Here is a 20,255-nt window from a genome sequence, read left to right on the forward strand (position 1 = left end):
TGGGCTAATGGCTACACCCCATTAGCCCTGATGATTGCAGCCACCCCTATAGCCCACCCCATAGGGTGACCACGTTCAATTATTTTCATAATTATTATTACTTTTAAATTATTAATTATAAAAAATAATTATTTCTTATTCTTTCAAGAAATAATAGTATTAAAGTATCAACCATTTATTCATACAAATCGGAATTATTGAGTTAAATCACTCTTAGAGATATTCCAGAAATTACTCTTCGTAGCCATCAATACTAAACTTCAAAAACTTCGACTCTCACCAAACCTTCTTTATCCACCACCTACCTCCATGAGCCTTTAAAAGCCCCATCTCTAAACACCTATACCCAACCGTCCAAGAACCAACCTTTCCAAAACTAACGTCAAAATCCTCATATTAGGTTAAAGACACTTTCCAAAAGCAACCTCTTCCCAGAAACATGTCCTCACATCCATATATGGAAAGCCTCGTCTCAAAGGCAGAAGCACTAAACTGGAATGACATCAATCTAGAACCAGAAACAGAGGCCGCTGCTTATCTTTCTGCTCTTGCACTCATAGGAAGGATCATATCATCAAGGAAAAATCTAGTTATAAACACAACTGCCTATTAATATATGCACTAACTTAATATGATTAGTCAAAAAGTAGATTTTATTAAAAACAGTGCTAATTTAAATTTTAAATATGAAGGAATCAGTATTGATATGTAAATTAGTACGCGACTTTACTTGTGCATAGTAAAACTCCATCACCAAAGCCGATAAATAAGAATGGTCTACACACCACTATCAAAACATCATAGAGTTTTGTTATTGATCTCACCATAGAGGATCTGAACATAAATACATTCCTTTTCACCTTTCCTACTCAACAAGAAAAGAATAAGAGTCATGGCACAACGCTCATGGAACATCAAAGGTTTTCATGTGTTGGCTCGTGAATGGCCTCCAGGGTTGAGCCTTCAGGAAATTTATCTGAAAATGTCCATTGTCTTAGTGCAAATACATGGACTCCCGCTAGAACCGTTGACTATACCAAACGTTGAGAAAATCGCTAGAAAGTTGGGAAACTTCATCCAAGTAGATCAAGTGATGGTTCACAATAGTTGTTTTTTTAAATATTATTTTTCAGCTTAAATGAAGTCATATCTAGTCACGCATGTTATTTAGTATATTTTTTATTAGATATCATTTCTTTTAAATGGTTTATATGTGAAGTCATATCAATATGTATGAATAGAGATGATAGAATCTTAAATAAAAATTAATACTACTATTTTTCTAAAAGATGAGTGCCCTCTATAGGTACTTTTATCTTTTATCATAAAGTTAGAAAAGATATTTGTAATTTTAAATTATGCAATCATTACATAATCGTTTTTAAAAAAATAAATAAAATATGAGATTCACATGAAAAAATTAATAGTAATAATAATAATTAATTTTTTAATAATAGACTCTAGTCTTTTTCAAAACGATTACACAACGTTTACACACTTTATAATTTTACGTTAAATTACTCAAATTTGAAAGAGTGCCGCCATGTACTTAAGATGCGCACGAATCTAACATCAGCATTTTTCAATTTTTAGTTTTTTGAAAAAAGAAAAAATCTAGTTGCAAGTAATTGCACACTAATATGCGCACTAATTTAATGTGATTGGTCAAAAAATAAATTTTATTAAAAATAGTGTTAATTTAAATTTTAAATATAAATAATCAGTATTGGTACACAGATTAGTACGCGACTTTACTTGTACATAACAAAACTCTTGAAAAAAAATGAAAAACAATGAATAAGAAGAACAAAGACTCCGTCGTAAATGCCCTTTCTACATTTACAGAAAGAATAGTCTTCGTTCTTCTTCTTCGTTCCTCCGCCCTTTCCAGCATAACTTGGCGCACAAGATCTCTAATATGTCGGATTCAACATGTCACGGTCATTCAAACATAGTCTGGGTGGTGCTCTTTCATTCCTATGCCTCCGTTGTCCCGTTTCTCTATTTCTTAGTGTTTACTGTAGATTAATTTATGCTCTATTGGAGGAATTCAATTCAAAATCGTGGGCACCACTGCATCTTGGGAGGGAAAGAGGAAGACAATGGTTCTTCATGTATTGGATGAAGGTGTTCCAAACTTCCAATTGCGAGGCTTCTGATTTTCATAGAGGCTGCTAGGAGCAGAAACTGTTGAAGAAGAGCTTGCGGTAGTTAAGCTGTTATTAATGGTAATAGAATCAACGATGCTAGTGTTCTCGGAGTTGGAACTCTCCATTAATAATGGGAGTGAGTCCATGGATCTCTTTTGAGTTTTTGTTTGTTTTTTCTTGGATCTTGAGCAACAGTAGCTTTTTTCCTAGGAAATTATGATGATGTATTTCTTGGTTTCTGGCATCTTGTGCTCAACCTTCCTACTTCTAGTTCTAGGATTTTGCTTCTTCAATCTAGAATAATCTGTTAAGAAATAAATTGGTAGAATAATTTCTCATATTTCTTATTGATCTCATATCCAAATATATAAACATGTTTGATGAGTTATATTTCGAAAGAAAGATACAAATAACTATATAGAGAAATCGTGGGATTTTGTAGGATTTGGTAGTTGTAATTACTGAAATTTTGTAGCTGTAATTGATTTGGTAGCTGTAATACTCCCCTCAAGTTGGTGCATAAAGATCCGTAATGCCTAACTTGCAAGAAAAATGATGAAAGAGATCAGAACCCAGAGCTTTGGTGAAGATATTAGCAATCTGCTTGGACGCTGGAAGATGAGCGGTTGTGAAGAGACCAGAGCAGAGTTTGTCACGGACAATGTGGCAGTCGATCTCAATGTGCTTGGTGCGCTCATGAAAAATTAGATTGTGAGCAATATAGAGGGTGGATTGATTGTCACAATAGAGGGTCATTGGGAGCTATATGTGAGATGCCAAGGTCATGAAGGAGCTGTTGTAACCAGACTAGTTCACATGTAGTGACAGCCATGGCGCGATATTCAGCTTCTGTAGAGGAGTAGGTGACAGTAGTTTGTTTCTTAGTGCACCACAAAATAGGGCTAGAACCAAGTGTGATGAAAAAACCAGTGGTAGAGCGCCAAGTGGTGGGGCAGCTAGCCCAATTAGAATCGGTGTAAGCACTAATATGAAGATCATTGGAGGAAGAGAAAAAATGACTTGGCCTGGAGTGCCTTTATTGTAGTGAAGAACACAAGTGGCAGCCATCATGTGTGGAATCCGGGGAGCATGCATGAATTGACTGAGAATATTTACCGCAAAAACGATATCCAGTCTGGTGATGGTGAGATAAATGAGACACCCAACTAACCTTTGGTAAGGAGCGGGATCAGAGAGAAGTTCACCAATAGTGTTGTTTAGCTTCAAGTTCTGTTCCATAGGAAAGAGGGCAGGATGAGAGCCAAGTTGGCCACTATCAGTAAGAATGTCTAAGGCATATTTTCGCTAATTAAGAAAATGCCTGAAGAAGAGCGAGCAACTTCGAGTCCAAGAAATATTTGAAAGGGCCGAGATCCTTGGTTTTGAAGTGAGTAGAGATAACAGACTTGAACTAAGTTACCTAAGAAATATCATTGCTGACAACCAAGATGTCATCCACATAAATAAGAACAATGGTGAAATTTGGTAGCTGTAATTGCTGAAATTTGGTATGACGAAAACCAAGATGTCATCCACATAAATAAGAACAAGGGTGAGATTGGTAGCAGTGATCAAGGTAAAGAGAAAGTGATCGGCTTGGGATTGGACAAAACCTACAGTAAGAAGAACAAAGGTTAGCTTAAAACACCAGTTCTGGGAGGCTTGCTTGAGGCCATAGAGGGATTTCCTGAGGCGGCATACACGTGTCTCCCCCTTAAGACAATAACCGGGTGATGGGTTTATGTAAACTTTTTCATCAAGTTCACCATGCAAAAAAGCATTGTGAACAACCATTTGGTGAAAAATCCAATTTTTAGTGGCGGCAACGGCTAGAACACAGCGGACTGTGGTCATCTTGGCTACAGGAGTAAAAGTTTCATGATAGTCGAGGCCTTCCACTTAAGTGTAGCCTTTGGCCACTAGACAGGATTTGTAACTCTCAACAATACCATCGGCTCAGAGTTTGGTCTTAAAAACCTACTTGCAACCAATGGGTTTCTTACCAGTAGGAAGAGGTTCTAGTGTCCAAATGGAATTTTCTTCAAGGGCACGAAGTTCAGAGGCCATAGCTTCACGCTAGTGAGAGTGGTGAGTAGCTTCAAAGTAACAGGTAGGTTCAACAAATGCACTAAAGGCAGTTAAGAATGAATAATGAGCAAGAGAAAAATGAGAATATGACAAAAAGGTAGATAAGGGATGAGAAGTACTTGAGGACTATGCAGCGGTCAAAGAAGTAATGGACTCCGTGGGTATGGTAGGACAAACATAATCAAGGAGATATGCTGGACGAGTAATGTTGCGATGGGGACGTGAAGAAGTAAAGACGGCGGGTGCAGGGTTTGAAGAGATGACTGAGGAGGGGTTAGAAGGAGGAATGGGTTCTGGGATAGATAAAGGAAGAATGTTGGAGTTAGGTGTGTGAGAAGGCATAGAATTTTGAAAAGAAAATTGGTCTTCATGAAAAGTGACATAAAGCGAGTAGAAGATGGTGTCTATGTCAAGGTTATATAACTTATAAGCTTTACGATTGCTAGGATAACCAAGAAAGACACAACGGGATGCACTGGGTGAAAATTTATCGCGATGAGTCGTAAGAGTTTGAGCATAGCAAAGGCAACCAAACACACGAAGGTGGGCATAGGCTGGTGGAGTGTTGAGAAGAAGTTGAAAAGAGATTTGATTATGAAGAGAACGACTAGGAGTCCTATTGATGAGATATGCAACAGTAGGAACACAGTCTCTCCAAAATTTAAGGGGAAGAGATGCCTGAAAGTGAAGACTGCGAGCAACGTTCAGGAGGTACCGATGTTTACGCTCTGCAACACCATTTTGTTGAGGAGTTTCAACACAAGTATGCTCATGAATGATGCCGTGATCATGAAAATAAGTTTGGAGATTATGAGAAAGAAATTATTGGCCATTGTTGGTACGGATAATTTTAATCGTTGAGTTGGATTGAGTTTTAACAAGTGCGAAGAAATGCATCAAAAGACTAAATGTTTCGGGTTTAAAACGCATTAAATAAATCCATATAGTGCGTAAAAAATCATCAACAATAGTCAAAAAATAATGGGCACCACAAATAGAAGTAGTGGAATAACCACCCCAAATATCACAATAAAGGTGATTAAAAGGGATCGTACTTTTGTTAACATGATTTTGAAAAGGTAAGCGAGTGTGCTTAGACGAGCACGAATATCACAATGAGAAAGAGTACATGGACTATAAAAAATTTTAGGAATAGTAAAACTGAAAGGATGACCTAGACATTGGTGCCAGAGGGTCTTATTATCAAGGTTGTGAGCAGAGAAAGTAGCGAACTGTTGGGGCCAAAAGATATAGAGCCCATTGCAAGCTTTACCTGCTTCAATCAGCCTCTTCAACTGAAGGTCCTGAAAAAAAACATTTAGAAGATGAGAAAATAGCTACACAGGATAAAGTATTAGTGAGTTGAGGGACGAAATGGAGGTTATAACAAAAGGTGGGGACATAAAGGACATTTGGAAGGATGAGATATTTGGATAAAGAAATAGAGTCGATGCCTTCAACAGGAACAATTTCTCGCGTGGGTAATCGGACCATGCAAGCCGAGGGTGGCTGTCAAATGCTCGAGAAGAAGGATCAGCAGTGGCTCATATGGTCAATAGCGCCACTATTGATTATCCAGTCCGTCGTGGAGTCGAGAGAACAGGGGAGGGTTGAAGAATTACCCACAAAATTAGCCACTGAAGGAGGTTCATGAGTTGTTGGTAGTTTTCTGACGAAAGGCCTGGAACTGGGCTTGAAGTGGATCCAGGGAGATTGGCAGTAGCAACAGTAGGTGGTTTGCCAAGAAGTGAGGGTTGGCATTGATGACGAGGTTCATGTCCAAGAGGGTATCCAACAAGGAGCCAACAACGATTATGCATATGACCATCTTTCCCACATTCGGTGCACTTAAGGGGTGGACGACTAATGTGCGAAGTCTGAGCAGCAAGTGCAAGATTTTCGAAGGGTGTAGGGAAACTTGGAGAAGACGTTGTTATTCCTCTTGAAAGAGGATTGAGAAAATTTTGTTCAGAGATGGGAGAAGATCAGTGGCGAGAATTTGGGTTTGAAAAGCAGCGAATGAGTCGTTGAGTCCCAGTAGAAATTGGAACACACGTTCATCTTCAGCTCTCTTCTCCAAGGTGTTGGCATCGATTGGTGGTTGGAGATTGCCCAATTCACCCCAAAGTTGTTTGATTTTATTGTAGTAGTTAGGTATGGAGAGTTGGTTTTGATGGAGATTGGAAATTTCTCATTTGAGATGGAAGAGCCGGGCGTTGTTGCCATAGCAAAAACGAGATTCAAGATCGAGCCATACAGCTCGAGGGTCATTGTGGTAGTCCAGAGAATGGGCTAAGGAAGGGGTTATGGTGTTAAGAACCCAAGTGAGGACCATATCTTTGGTCCTACTCCATTGGGCATAGTTGGGTGAGGTATTAGCAGGTGCTTTGAGAGTGCCGTCAACAAAACAGAGTTTATTTTAGGCATTGAGGGCTCGACGAAGTGCACGTTGCCATTAGGAAAAATTATCTCCAATGAGATGACCGAAGACGAGGACGAGACTTAGAGAACCAGATGGATGGAGAAGATATGGGAAGGAAATTTGGGAAGCATCGTCGGAAGAAGTCATGGCAAAGGAAAGGTATGTCAGGAACGATTTTGCTCTAATCCATGTTAAGAAATAAATTGGTAGAATAATTCCTCATATTTCTTATTGATCTCATATCCAAATATATAGACATGTTTGATGAGTTATATTTGGAAAGAAAGATACAAATAACTATATAGAGAAATCATGGGATTTTGTAGGATTTGGTAGCTGAAATTGCTGAAATTTTGTAGCTGTAATTGATTTGGTAGCTGAGTAATTGATTTGGTAGCTGTAATATAATCTAAGGACAATGAACTGAGAGGGGGGGAGATTTTTATTTCAAGAAAGGAGGATGCATATATACTGTGGTTTCTTATGGTGGAGCAGTGGATGAGTCGTCTATTTATTCAAGGGCATGAAAAGAGAGAAAAAAAAAACAAAAAAAAAAGGGGAGATCGAAACAGAATTGCTACGAACAACCAAGATGCACAAACGGGGTGCAGCCGGCTATACATGGCAAAGCTTATGTGTAAGGGGAAAGAGAATGTTCCAAAAAACAAAAATCTAAGAACGTGTGTAAAGGAAAAAGAGGATGTTGCAGTACTACTGTGTTGAGATCAAAGAAATTGGTCAAGGACAACCTCACGGGTCTCCTGCTTCTCAGGCCATTTCCCCACCTTGAAAACGTCGAGGTTCTCAAGTTGCCGACTCGCCAGGGCACCGAGATTTTCACCATCTACATTCGGCACCCCATGACCACCTATACTATGCTTTACTCACGGCAACGTTGCTGATCTGGGCTATATGTACAAACTCTTCATTGAATTGAGCATCCAAGAAATAAAATGCCTCATATTACGCTCCAGTCTTCTTTTTTTTTTTTTTTTTTTTTTTGTTTAAAGTGCATAACAATTCAACACCATTCAAGCATTTAGTTCCAAAACAGCAGCAGGCAAAATGCAGAGAGTTACAAAGTTTGAAGGGGATACAAATTTGAGTATGTAAATCAATTCTTAATGTGAAGAAAATTTCCCGCAGTAAATATACCAGAGTTGGTATAGAATACCACACAGGACCTCTACCTGTCTATCTATAGTTTCTTTGAAATTATGCAACTTTGACATTCTTCAAGAAATTCTCCACTCCGAAAAATAAGTGTTGTGCACTAAACAGAGATTTGCTAACAATGCCAATAGCCTTATGTAGCCGATCCACACACCTAGATATGCAGCTACTCTCACTCCCATTAAGGCTTGACCCTGGTTTTGTAATACACTTATCAAAGCACTTCACCCTTATGGTCTCGAGGAACTCCTCAGCATAAGCTTGGGCAATCTGGGTCTTGAGCTAGTCCTTGAAATCTGAGGCCGAGAACTATTGAGATGGCAACCCACTTGACAGTGATAACGAAAATGCATCCATCGCCCTTCTCTCTGCAACTCTTCTTCCCCCAATCTTCTTCAATCAGCTCCCAAGTGCCCATTTCTCCAAACAATTTTTGGCAAAGAAAATCCTTGTAGACCTGTAAATGGTTGGTCTCTCTCTCTCTCTCTCTCTCTCTCTCTCTCTCTCTCTCTCTCTCTCTCATTTGCAAGAAAATGATGAATATGATGACGATTAACTTGATTTTTTTTTTTAAATCAAGATTTCTTTCTTTCTTTTTTTCTTTTGCTGTGATGTATAGATGCCAGTTGCCTACTCAAAAAGCATAAAAAAATCGTGGATTTTAGCTCTAAGTGGAGTAGATGAAGGGAGCTTCCGATGTTTTTTTATCGTGGATTTATGGAGTCTAGATCTGAGTTGAGAAACAAAGACAACGGGGCTGGCTTTGTGGGTCCGTGGAGAAGACGAAGGGAGCTTCGATGGTGGCTTCGAAGGGTTCGTGGAGATCGTATTTGAGTGGAGAAGAGAAGGTAGATCGTCTCTTTGCGCCCCCAAACAGTTCTGAAACAAAATACATTTATCCGAGAAAGGAGGTGGTAAAATGGACAGGCAAGCCAATTGTGGATCACAGGAAGCCATAAAAATTAGAAAATGTTTACTTATCATTCTATACACCGCATATCACAAATAATTTTTTATTTTTTTATTTTTTTCTCTTAAAAAATATGTAGTATATATGGATATTGATAAATAGAAGAATTTAATTAATTTAAAAAGAATAAAATAAAAATAAGTAATAGCATGTAATATGTAAAAATGATGAATAGCAAACCTCAATTATATAATATGCAAAGAATTAAAGAGAGAGAGAGAGAAAAAAAAAATAAAAAAGGCATATAGGCCTTTATTGGGTATCATTGTGTCTGGGAATACATCCTTGTTTGTTTTCATAGATGAGATGATATGAAAGTTAAAAGTTAAATAAAATATTATTAGAATATATTTTTAATATTATTTTTATTTTAGAATTTGAAAAAGTGAAATTGTTTATTTTATTTTGTGTTAAAATTTAAAAAATTATAATGATTAAATGAAATAAAATAAAATGAGTTAAAAATGGTTATAAAAACAATTGAGGTAAATAATAAAAAGTCAACACATGCAATTCAAGAGTTATTGTTTAATTAATTGACTTCTGCAGTTTTCCGTTATATGAACTTTCATTTTTTGGGCGGAAAAGTGTAAAAGTAGTTGGCCAAAACAGAAAAACGAAGATAACTTTCCTTTTAAGTTATATTATTTTCTTAGTAGCTTTCCTAGGAAAATGATAGAGAAGGCCGAAAGGTAATAAGATGAGTTTCTAATTTGGATAGTAAGATAAGATGAGATAGTTTTAGATAATAATTGAATAAAATATTATTTTTTAATATTATTATTATTTTAAAATTTAAAAAAATAAAATTATTTATTATATTTTATACGTAACTTTAAAAAAATTGTAATAACGAAATGAAATGAAATGAAATAAATAGACATGTTTCTTGCCTCTAGTTTGTAAAAGAAGTTTAAAATGAAATTCTCTTATATTCATATCTTAATCATGTTAACAGTGTGACAAGTGTATCATCTACCAAGACTAATTGCAAATATGGTTTTTCATTTATGAATACTTTTGTATTGTTGCACAGAGCTTATAAATGCAGTTCTATGCATAGTTTTGAATTCCATTTCATCACAATCGAAATGATCCAAATCTTTTCTTTCAGTCTAATATAAGGTACACTATATATCCTTATTCCGTTTCATTCTAAATCTCGGCTCATTTCAGTCCGTCTTAACCAATTCTATAATACTATGTTATATTCCGAACTGTTTTAATGGAAATTTTGTATTTCATGTGTCTAGATGGTATTTTTATAAATTTCAAGTCTAGATGGTATTATAATTTTAAACAAAAATTTTATGTATAGTCATTTTTATATACTCCTTGTGCACTCTATTAATGTGATTGGTTGTATCATTTTTTAAAATATAAAATAACTGTTTTGACCAATCATATCAATGTAATACATGAAGAATATGTAAAAGTGATTGTATATAATAGAACTCAATTTTAAGATTTAAAAGGTCTTTATATAATTTAGATTTTTTAATAATTTTAAATATATACCTTCATTCTATTTTTTTAAATCTCATTATTTTTAATAATTTCTCGACTTTTTTTTTTATCTCAACTCAAATTTATATATATATATATATATATATATATATATATATAACTTGCATAATATTTTGTTCCAATATTTAACCGGAATAATCATGGAAGGGAATCTGCCCGCGAAAGTGCAAGCTCCCAAAAAGAAAAGTAAAAGGTAATGGACTTTCCAGGAAGCTTGGTGGATAAGTTCACGTTTAAGGTTGTACTAATTCTCTGCAACCCGGGGGGGACTGTTAGATCGTCTTATTATATTACTGATTCTCTGCGAGGAAATTTAGAAACTTCCCCCTAATGTCTGAATATATTATGAACAAAAATCATCAAGTAACGTGAAGAAAACGAGGATGAACCCAATTGACCTTGGGTGTTATAGAAATTTCAAACACTTGACCCGACGACTAATCCGCTAACAAAGCGTGTCTTGAGAAACCATTATATATTTGTCTCCACTGTTCCTGCAAAATCATATTTTCCTAACACTTTTCTCTGCCAATCACGCTCTTTAACTGCCTCAAATTCTAGCCCCTTGCAAAATCTCCATCTTGCTCGAAAATTTTCTGTTATTTTCAGATAAACTTAGATCAGTTTGGCTCTTGCAGAAGCTGTAAAGTCCCAGAAAGTAGTTTATGTCGGCTGCAAGATCAGGTTTTCTTTGTTCTGGTATTCCCGTTGGAACTTCTCGCAGATCCCCTGTTTCATTTCGTAATCCTAGTCGTGTTCTGATTACTTCAAAGCGCGATATCAGAAGCTGTTTTCTTGGAAACGGCCGGAGTTTTCAGTTTCTCACCAACGGCCTGGGAGATCTAATTGCCAGCACTACAAAGCTGGGGTGATAATCTCGACTTTAACCCAAAATCTTCTGGATGATCATTATATTGTACAAATTATTGTCAGCTTATGTTCTTTATGAATCTGATCATGTAGGAACATGGCTGTTGATAGCAGTTCACAACCAGGACCTATGGTTCCTTCTGATCCTTCTCCTAATTCATGGTAAGACTTTGGAGTGTCAATAAGTCATATCTTCTTCTCTGATCTGTTTGTTTTCCGGTTCTTTCTGACAAAACGTTTATGGCAATATCCACCAGGAAAATCTGGATCGTTGGGATGGCTGCGTCTGTGATTCTTCCATTTCTGGGGATCAAATTTGGACCGTTCATGAAATTTAAAAGTAAGGAACTCAAAGCTGTTCTTGTCCATTTTACCAATAATAAAGCACAATAAAATTTAGTTCTGCATCTCTATGAACCTGTCATTTTCATTGCCATTGCCAATTAATGTGAGAGGTTTTAATGCCATGCTTCGATTCATGAATGTACAGAGCAAATTGACTCGGCGATGCAGATAGCAGAAGATGTGGCAGAGGCCGCAGAAAAGGTGGCTGAGCAAGTAGAGAAAGTTGCAGAAGACATTGCCGATGACCTCCCGGCCGGCGGCAAACTTAAAGATGCTGTAACTTTTATTGAAAACTTAGCCAAGGAAACAGCCGAGGACGCCCATCGTGCAGATGAACTAATCGACAAGGTTTTTACCTAACCCACTACTTTTCTTGAGCCAGTTGTAATTGCACATCTTATCCCATTACTCTCAGGAGATAGAATGCAGCAAAAGTTTCATCATTCATGTAAAAGGAAGTGAGAAAAAAAGAAAAAGAAAACAGCTTTGCTTCTGATTTCAGAGAAAAAAAGACTGTTGCTTTTTCTGGGGGATTAGTCACGACTCACATCACATGCATCCTCTAGAATTACACTTTACAGGGGATTCCATTAGAAAACGAATCTTAAAGGGTCCTTATCCCAATAGTCTCACGGTTTGCAGCAAAGAGGAATATTAAATATTAGTCCCACTTGCTTGGTGATTCCTTCTTGCACGTTGCACCAAAAAGAATTCCAACTTTGTTTTCTAATTAATGAGATTGCTTGTCTGGTTATTGGGACTACTGACATGATCGATGGCTTCCTTAATTTATGGCTGCTATTTGGTTTTGGAGTTTAGCAGATAGTCATGTATTAACATGCAATAGAGGGATGAGGATTTTAGACAATTTGGAGATATAGATAGATAGCGAAATGTGTTCGTATAAAAAGATTATAGAGAAATCTCAATTGAGAAAATGATATTTGCGGTCACAAAGCATATATTTTTTTTGAAAAAAATAAATAAATATATAATGCACAAAAAAAAAAAGTAGACCCCACTCTTTCTAAAAAAAAATAATGACGTTTACACAATTAATTGTATCTAATATTATTCATTTGGCTATAGATTTTGGAATCATATTTAATTTTTTTTTTTTTAAATCTTAATCCAGCGGTCATAAAGCTGAGGAAGCAACCAAAACATTTCTGGATAGTAACAGTTTGTGGGGTGTACCATTTGCAGGTTCAGGAAGTGGAAGAGAAGGTGGACTCATTCATCGAACCAAACACTGATAAAGCGAAAGCGAAGCCTAAAGAAGCAAATGGTTCAAAGCAAAACTAGAAAATACCATTAAAGAGCTGGTGGTGACCTTGACATATAATTTGTTGAACAGAAAATATCATTGAAATGAGATGCTTCATCATCTTCATCATTATCTCCCTATTTTTAGCTGCAATTCAATTAGAAATTCTTGTACTTAGTATTCAGTCTTTATCATTGTTAAAGATGTTGAATTTCCAGTCATAATACATAAATAAAGTACAAAGATTTAACCGTTACTTGATGGACTTTTCATCTTTTCTAAATATGGATAGTGGGTAAATTGAGAAATGTTATAACTTAAAAAAGATTCGACAAAAATAAGCTCGAAAGATAACTTGATTTCATATAATACGTTAGATCTACTTTACAATAAAAGAAAAATAATATCTGTTTTACATATGATAAATCAATTCTCACCGGCTTATGACTTCACAATTTTTTTTTATACTACTAACTAATTTTTAATTTAATGATGCTATTTTATCATAAATGAATAGAGAAAGCAAGATTTGCAAGGGTAGTAAGGGGATGTTTGAAAACATATCTCATCTCATCCATCTTATCTCATCTCAATTCATCTAATCTTATTTATTTTCCAAACATTATTTAAATAAAAATACTTTCACATTAATCATTACAACTTTTTCAAATTAATTATTACAACCTTTTTAAATTTTCAAACAAAGCATAAAAGCAATTCGATATTTTCAAATCTTTCAAATAAAAATAAGATTAAAAATTAATATTCTAATAATATTTTAACTTTATAATATTTTTATTTAATTTTTTTTTAAAATTCAATAAATACTTAACTCAAACTATCTTATTATTATTCACAAATCATTTTATTACTATTTATAAAATTATCATCTCTTCCCATTCTTCAAGCGCCCAATCTTTCCATCACCCCTAAATCTTTCCATCAGTTGATCAACAAAACAAAATCTAATATGGAACTAAATAGTTTTTTTTTTTTTAAATAATATATAGAAGAGGTAAATTGCATCCATTAGCTCTAGGACGCTTCTGAGCTACCGTTGGGGTTTCGCTAGGTTTAGAAAAAAAAAAAATTTACGTCATTTTTTAATATTTTTAAACATTTAAAAAAATTCATAATAATATTAAACAAATTTTTATTAATCATTAAGAAAAATAAAATAAAAAAAACAAACAAACAAACGCTCCCAGCAGCCATTAGGGTACTAAGACTAGGCTAATGGCTACACCCCGATTAGCCCTGAATCCCTGATGAGTTGCAGCTACCCATAGGGTGACCACATTCAATTATTTTTATAATTATTATTACTTTTAAATTATTATTTATAAAAGATAATTATTTCTTATTCTTTTAAGAAACAATAATATTAAAGTATCAACCATTTATTCATACAAATCGGAATTATTGTGTTAAATCACTCCATCTTGTTTGATTAATCAAAATCAAAAATTTTATTTCATCTCATCTTAATTTATTATTATAATTTTTTAAATTTCTATATAAAATATAATAAATAATTTAATTTTTTTAAATCTTAATATAAAATTAATATTTAAAAATTATATTATAATAATATTTTAATTATTATTATTTAAAATATCTCATTTCACCTATATAACCACACGGGAGATATTCCAAAAATTACTCTTCGTAGCCATCAATGCTAAACTTCATAAACTTGACTCTCAAGTCTCACCAAACCTTCTTAATCCACCACCTACCTCCATGGGCAGTTAAAAGGCCCATCTCTAAACACCTCTACCCAACCGTTCCAAAACTAACGCCCCATTTCATTTCATTTTATTTCATCTATATATAACCAAACGAAGTCTGAAGTTTTATACTCAAATGTGAGGAAACCCTTGTGATGCCGTTTAAGGGCTTGTTTAGGAACACAAACGATTTCATCTTATTTTATTTTATCTCAAATATAAATATTTTTTAATTTTAAATTTTTAACTTTATCATCTAATTATTACTGTATTAATTATTATAACATTTCCAAACTTTCAAATAAAAACAAAAACAAAAAACAATTTTTTCAAATTCTTAAAAAAAATATTAAAATTTATATACTAACAATATTGTTAGTTTATAATACTTTTATTCATTTTTTTCTTTTTTATTTTTTAAAATTTCAATAAAATTATTTAACACAATGATTTTATTATCATTCACCAATTAGTTTATTAATATTCATTAAATTTTCATTTCATTTGATTATCCTGACATTCCTAAATTTCTTGAAATCTAATTCTCCGTGAATAAGATTCGATCACGGGCATTTACAGTCAAAAAAATTTAATTGTAAACATAACTATATATTAATATATGTATTAATCTAATTTAATTGATTAAAAATAAATTTTATTAAAAATAATACTAACTTAAATTTTAAATTAAAAAAATTATTATTAATATATAAATTAGTACAAATTTTACTTTATTTATTTATATGTAATAAAACTTTTCACAGCCACGCCCAGGCAGAAGCCCAACTCCGGTTTCCTCTCGTACCAATTTTATTTAGCGCCAAAAAAATAAAAAATAAAAAATATGAAAAAAGAGGGTGAAAAGGGAAGGAAAGAAGAACTTAATTTTTGAATCCTGATTCCTAACGGCTAGCCCTCTTCTATTCGAAATCCGACTGAGAAAAGTTGCGAAAAAAGACTACTTTCATACAAGTAACCTCGACGATTCGATTCGGTTCCCAAAGATTAGGCCTTGCCACTTGCCAGTGTAACTCTCTCTAGGGCTTGCAATCTCCTATCCTCTGCAAGAATTTGGCCTTCATTTGCCCCCAAAGAAAAAGAAGACGCCCTCGTTTTTGTCCTCCAAACTCAAATCCTAAGTCCATTCACCGCATTTGAGAGGTTCAGTTTTCTGTTGTGAATTCGGGTTCTCGAGGTTTATAGGGTTTTGATCGGGGTCCAAGAATTCCTCGAGATGGACCGAGTCGACGACTACATCAAAGAATCCATTGATCACTCCCTAGGGCTCCCCGTATCCACGCGGACTCTGGATTTCAAGCTTCAATCCTCCGAAGAGGCACAGCACCGACTCCGCAACCGGTGCCTTTCCCTACAGACCCAATTGCAGGAGAAAGAAGACGTCATCGAGGGCGTTAGGGTTCGTTCGTTGCAACTTCCCGAACTAAATATGTATTTTTTTTTTATTAATTTAAAGATTGTGTTTTTCGTTCCTGGTTTAATTTGCTCGTTTGTTTTTCAGGCTGAAGCGAGTATGAATGCGTTAGCATTGAAGAAGTTCGTGGAGGAGAATCAGAACTTAGCTATGGAGTGTGCAAATCTTTTATGTCAGCGTAATAAGTGGGAGAGGGAGTGCTCGCTTTATGATCGTGACCGCGAAGCCTTGATGGAATTTGGGAACGAGGCCGATCAGCGTGCCAAGGAGGCCGAGATTCGAGTTCATGAGTTAGAGGAGGAGGTCAGAAGGATTTGCGACGAATTGCAGTTCTACAAGCATGAATACAATATGCGTGCGGTAATTTCTGTTCTCTCTCTTCCATCTTTTTCTAAATATATCTATATGTTTTTTCATCTTAATTTTGATAGTTGAAAGAGAAAGGTACCTGGGAACTTTGATGGGTGATATCTTTCAGTGGATTTCGTAGGATTTTTTTTTTGGGTTGGGGGTACACAATATACCATATTTATTTTTATTTTTTTTTATTTTATTCTTCATAAATTAATTGAATTATTTTACTCATCATTTATACACAAAAAATTTTAAAAATTACGTGTAATATGTGGTGTGAGGATAAAGAGTACAATTTTTCTTATCAAAATCATTTGACAACAAGGGCATATTTGGGTAACAAAATGATATGAGAAATTTTCAAAATTTTTCATAATTTTTTTCTTAAAAATCGCTAAAACACATAATATTTTTTAATTTTAAGTATCCAACATTTTCTTCTAATCATTATCTAAACACAAAAAACAATAAGAGAATGTTTGGAAATAGTTTTGGTCTCATCCCATCTCATCTCATCTCATCTCATCCTATCTCATTTCTTTCCCAAACATCACTCAAATAAAAACACTTTCAAATTAATCATTACTACTTTTCCAAACTTTCAAATCAAAATAAAAAACAATTCAAATCTTTTTGAATCCCAAAATAAAAATTATATTATAATAATATTTTTTATTCAATTTTTTATTCAATTTTTTCTCTCTCATTTTTCAAAATTTTATAGAACATTAACTCAAACTCTCTCAAGTAATGTTAGATACAGTCATGGGTTTTCAAGCACCATGTGCTTCAGAAAAAGTGCAATCACTTTTTTTTAAAAAAGTGCAAGATGCTTTCACACTCTATAACTATAAATATCATTTCTCAACTATCTCACTACTATTTACAAATCTTATTACTATTCACAAATTTTCATCTCATTTCATTCTCTAAGCATCTCCTTACTTCTCTAAATTTCCAAACAAAACACAAAAATCAATATAACTTTTTTAAATTTCAAAACAAAAATTATATTCATACAATTTTTTAACTTTGTAATATTTTTATTCTATTTTTTCTCTCTCATTTCTCAAAATCCAATAAAATATTATAACTCAAACTATTTCACTACCATTTACGGAATTACGAGAGAATCTTGCAATATCTTAAGAAATGGGCATAATACGCTTTAAGACATTTCAGTCTTGCAATATCTTTCAGAATGGCTAGTTGAATCTTTGGTACTATCTGTGCATATTGCTACAATATATATGCGCGTGCGTGTGTGTGATCACACGCGCGCTATTTACATTCAAATTAGGGATGCTTTAAATGTAAAGAGTTGTGAATGCGTAAGATATGCTTTTAATGCTTTTATTATATGCATTTCCTTGCATTCAAGTTTTTTAGTTTTGTATGTGATTTCAAAAAGAAAGGAAGAGAATTACATCTTATGGTAAATCTTTTCTCTTGTTTTATGTGTAAGAGTAGTGGTGAATCTGTGGGTCATTTATTACTTCATTGTAAGGTGGCTAGGGCCATTTGGGATGATATTTTCTGCAGGACTGGACTTGCATGGGTAATGCCTGAGAGGGTGGTTGATCTCCTTGCTAGCTGGAGAGGTATTCAGGTTAATCTCCAAATTGTAGCAGTTTGGAAGATTGTACCCTTATTTCTAACTTGGTGCCGTTGAATGGAGTAGAATGACTGAAGTTTTGACGATGCAGAACACTCTTCGGGGGACCTTAGAAGATTTTTTACAATACTCTTGTTATAGGCATCTGTTATTGATTTCAATGGAGCTAGTTTTCATGATTTTCTTATTTCTTTCTCTAGCACTTAACGCCTTATGTAGGTGTTTCCTTTTGAATAATTCATGTGTACTTGAGCCCTGTCTATTCTTTTGATTCAATAAAATTTTATTTTACCTATAACAAATAGTAAATATTTTCCTTTTTATTTTACGTACGTCCTCTATCTCTCTGATTTAATATTTCTCTTTGCTTATTTCACTTGGTCAGTTCTTTTTCAGATACTTTGAAGAAAAGCAAATAGATGCAAATGAATGTGGTGATGTCAAATATTGCTAATAAAAATATTAACTAAAAATAAATTTATATAAAATCGTAGAGAGTTTGATTTTATCCTGAATTAAATTGAGTCTTAACTTTTTTTTCACTTGAAGGTTGATTCATCTACCGAGGAAACAGTTATAGAGAACAATTTACTTGAGTCAGTGCTAACAACACTGATCATTAAAGATGATGTTGCATCAGTACATGGTTTCTTGGAGGCCAATAGCAATCACGAGTCATGTCAAACGATGTTAAAAATGTGGAATTGGTGAGTACTTTTCTTTCAATTAGGTATTGTTGCTTTTTCTTGGCTGAACTAGTTAGTTCTCACTTTGTATTTTGTGCCACTACAACAGAGATTTTACCATCATATATTGTTGCCCGTTTGAGTTGTCGTTGCTGTTGATTCTTAAAATTTCGTATGATATTGTTGCAGCTTGAGGCCATCAACCCAAAAAGTCCTTTCATTAGCTGCTAAAGTGAAGACACTTGAGAAAGATAAGGAATGTCTAAGGATTAACCTTACTAGAGCTGAAGAGGAGGTGAGAAGTGTTGCAAATCCATTCACCGTTGGAGGAGCTCCCCAAACCCTCCCCTCAGGCACCTTCTCTATGTGTGCGTGTGTTGGATTCTGTGTTCCCCGAATAAATGTTGATGATATATGTAGGTAAAAGTGCTGTTTGAAGAAAATAACATACTGAATGAGGAGAATACAAGGTTACTGAGGCAATACCAGAAAGAAAGAAGCCATGGTTCTGGTTCTGGTTCTGGTGGGAAACACACCGGCAGTGCTTCTGCCACGGCCAAGGTGAGAAAAAGTGGTGAAGTAAAGCTTGCACGACATCTTTACTTATTACAACCAAAAAGAAAAAAAATATATATATCATGCTTTGATCTTCGCATAATTTTTTTTCTCTGTGTGATCTAATATTGTAAATTACTTCTTTGCAGTCAAACAAGCGAAAATCAATCCCCAAAATGAGCAGCCCCATTGAGAAGAAGCTTGATTTTAATGATCTAGATTTGTCAAGACAGCCCCTGTCAATCTTGCAGCATAACTCTCCTGACCCTAAAATGCACCAGTTCTAACAAAATTTCGCAAATAAGTTTGATGTTGTAACAGAATTTCAGTGGCATCTACAATTAGAAGATCTTGAATTAAGATTTCTTTTTCTGTCACAATGACTTCGAGGAAAGGAAGGGCTTTCTTCCTTATAGATTTTGTCATTTGTTTGTGGAGGTATACTATAGAGAAAGGTTAACAGTTGAATTATGATTTTTGATGGGGATTCTCTGCATAATCTTATAAAGTTCTCAAATCTTGTCACAGTATCCGCTTTCATTTTGAACTTATCTTGCTTTCCGGGTCATCTTAGAACCCGAATAGCGTATTTTTCTGGGGAATTGTGACTTGCTGCTGCCCAAAATCACTTGGGAGTTACTCTTTTTATTAGCTCCAAATGGTAGTTTGGGGGACATGATGTAACATTCTTCTTCTTTCTTAGTTTATCTTTCAATTTTTTCTATGACCACTTTGGGGCTGGAAAATGACCTTAAAGTACTCCTTGTGTGCAATTCTTGAAATCTTTTTACCCAAGTCTACAGAAGGCTATTCATAGCCCATAAGTGTTTGAATGTCAGCAACCCTCACCAGTAAAGGGCATTTCGCTGATGAAATGATCATATTAAGGCCTTCATTATCTGCAATATACTGAGTGCTATGTTGATGCTATAATCCTTGGCATTCTGTCGAGAATGAATCAAACTCTCTTTGTCCCATATGGTATCTGAAAGTACGAATTCCTCTAGGTTCTTGTTCTCTTTCATTAGAAGAATATGATCCAAGCTGGTGCTGTGCTTGTATCTCCACATG

General features: G+C 34.6%; 2 protein-coding genes across 2 annotated transcripts; both read left to right on the plus strand.

The window, feature by feature from the left end:
- Window positions 1-10,616: 10,616 nt before the first annotated feature.
- On the plus strand, window positions 10,617-13,068 carry LOC122295638. The gene is made up of 5 exons (XM_043104731.1): window positions 10,617-11,198; window positions 11,294-11,362; window positions 11,458-11,540; window positions 11,691-11,893; window positions 12,752-13,068. Exons 1-5 carry the CDS (start codon window positions 10,996-10,998, stop codon window positions 12,848-12,850), a joined length of 657 nt encoding a protein of 218 aa, XP_042960665.1. The 5' UTR covers window positions 10,617-10,995; the 3' UTR covers window positions 12,851-13,068.
- Window positions 13,069-15,415: 2,347 nt separating this feature from the next.
- On the plus strand, window positions 15,416-19,711 carry LOC122295808. The gene is made up of 6 exons (XM_043105064.1): window positions 15,416-15,959; window positions 16,062-16,334; window positions 18,493-18,650; window positions 18,819-18,924; window positions 19,050-19,190; window positions 19,334-19,711. Exons 1-6 carry the CDS (start codon window positions 15,777-15,779, stop codon window positions 19,469-19,471), a joined length of 999 nt encoding a protein of 332 aa, XP_042960998.1. The 5' UTR covers window positions 15,416-15,776; the 3' UTR covers window positions 19,472-19,711.
- Window positions 19,712-20,255: the final 544 nt, after the last annotated feature.

The sequence above is a fragment of the Carya illinoinensis genome, chromosome 15, assembly GCF_018687715.1.
Source record: "Carya illinoinensis cultivar Pawnee chromosome 15, C.illinoinensisPawnee_v1, whole genome shotgun sequence".
In the NCBI taxonomy this organism is placed as follows: domain Eukaryota; kingdom Viridiplantae; phylum Streptophyta; class Magnoliopsida; order Fagales; family Juglandaceae; genus Carya; species Carya illinoinensis.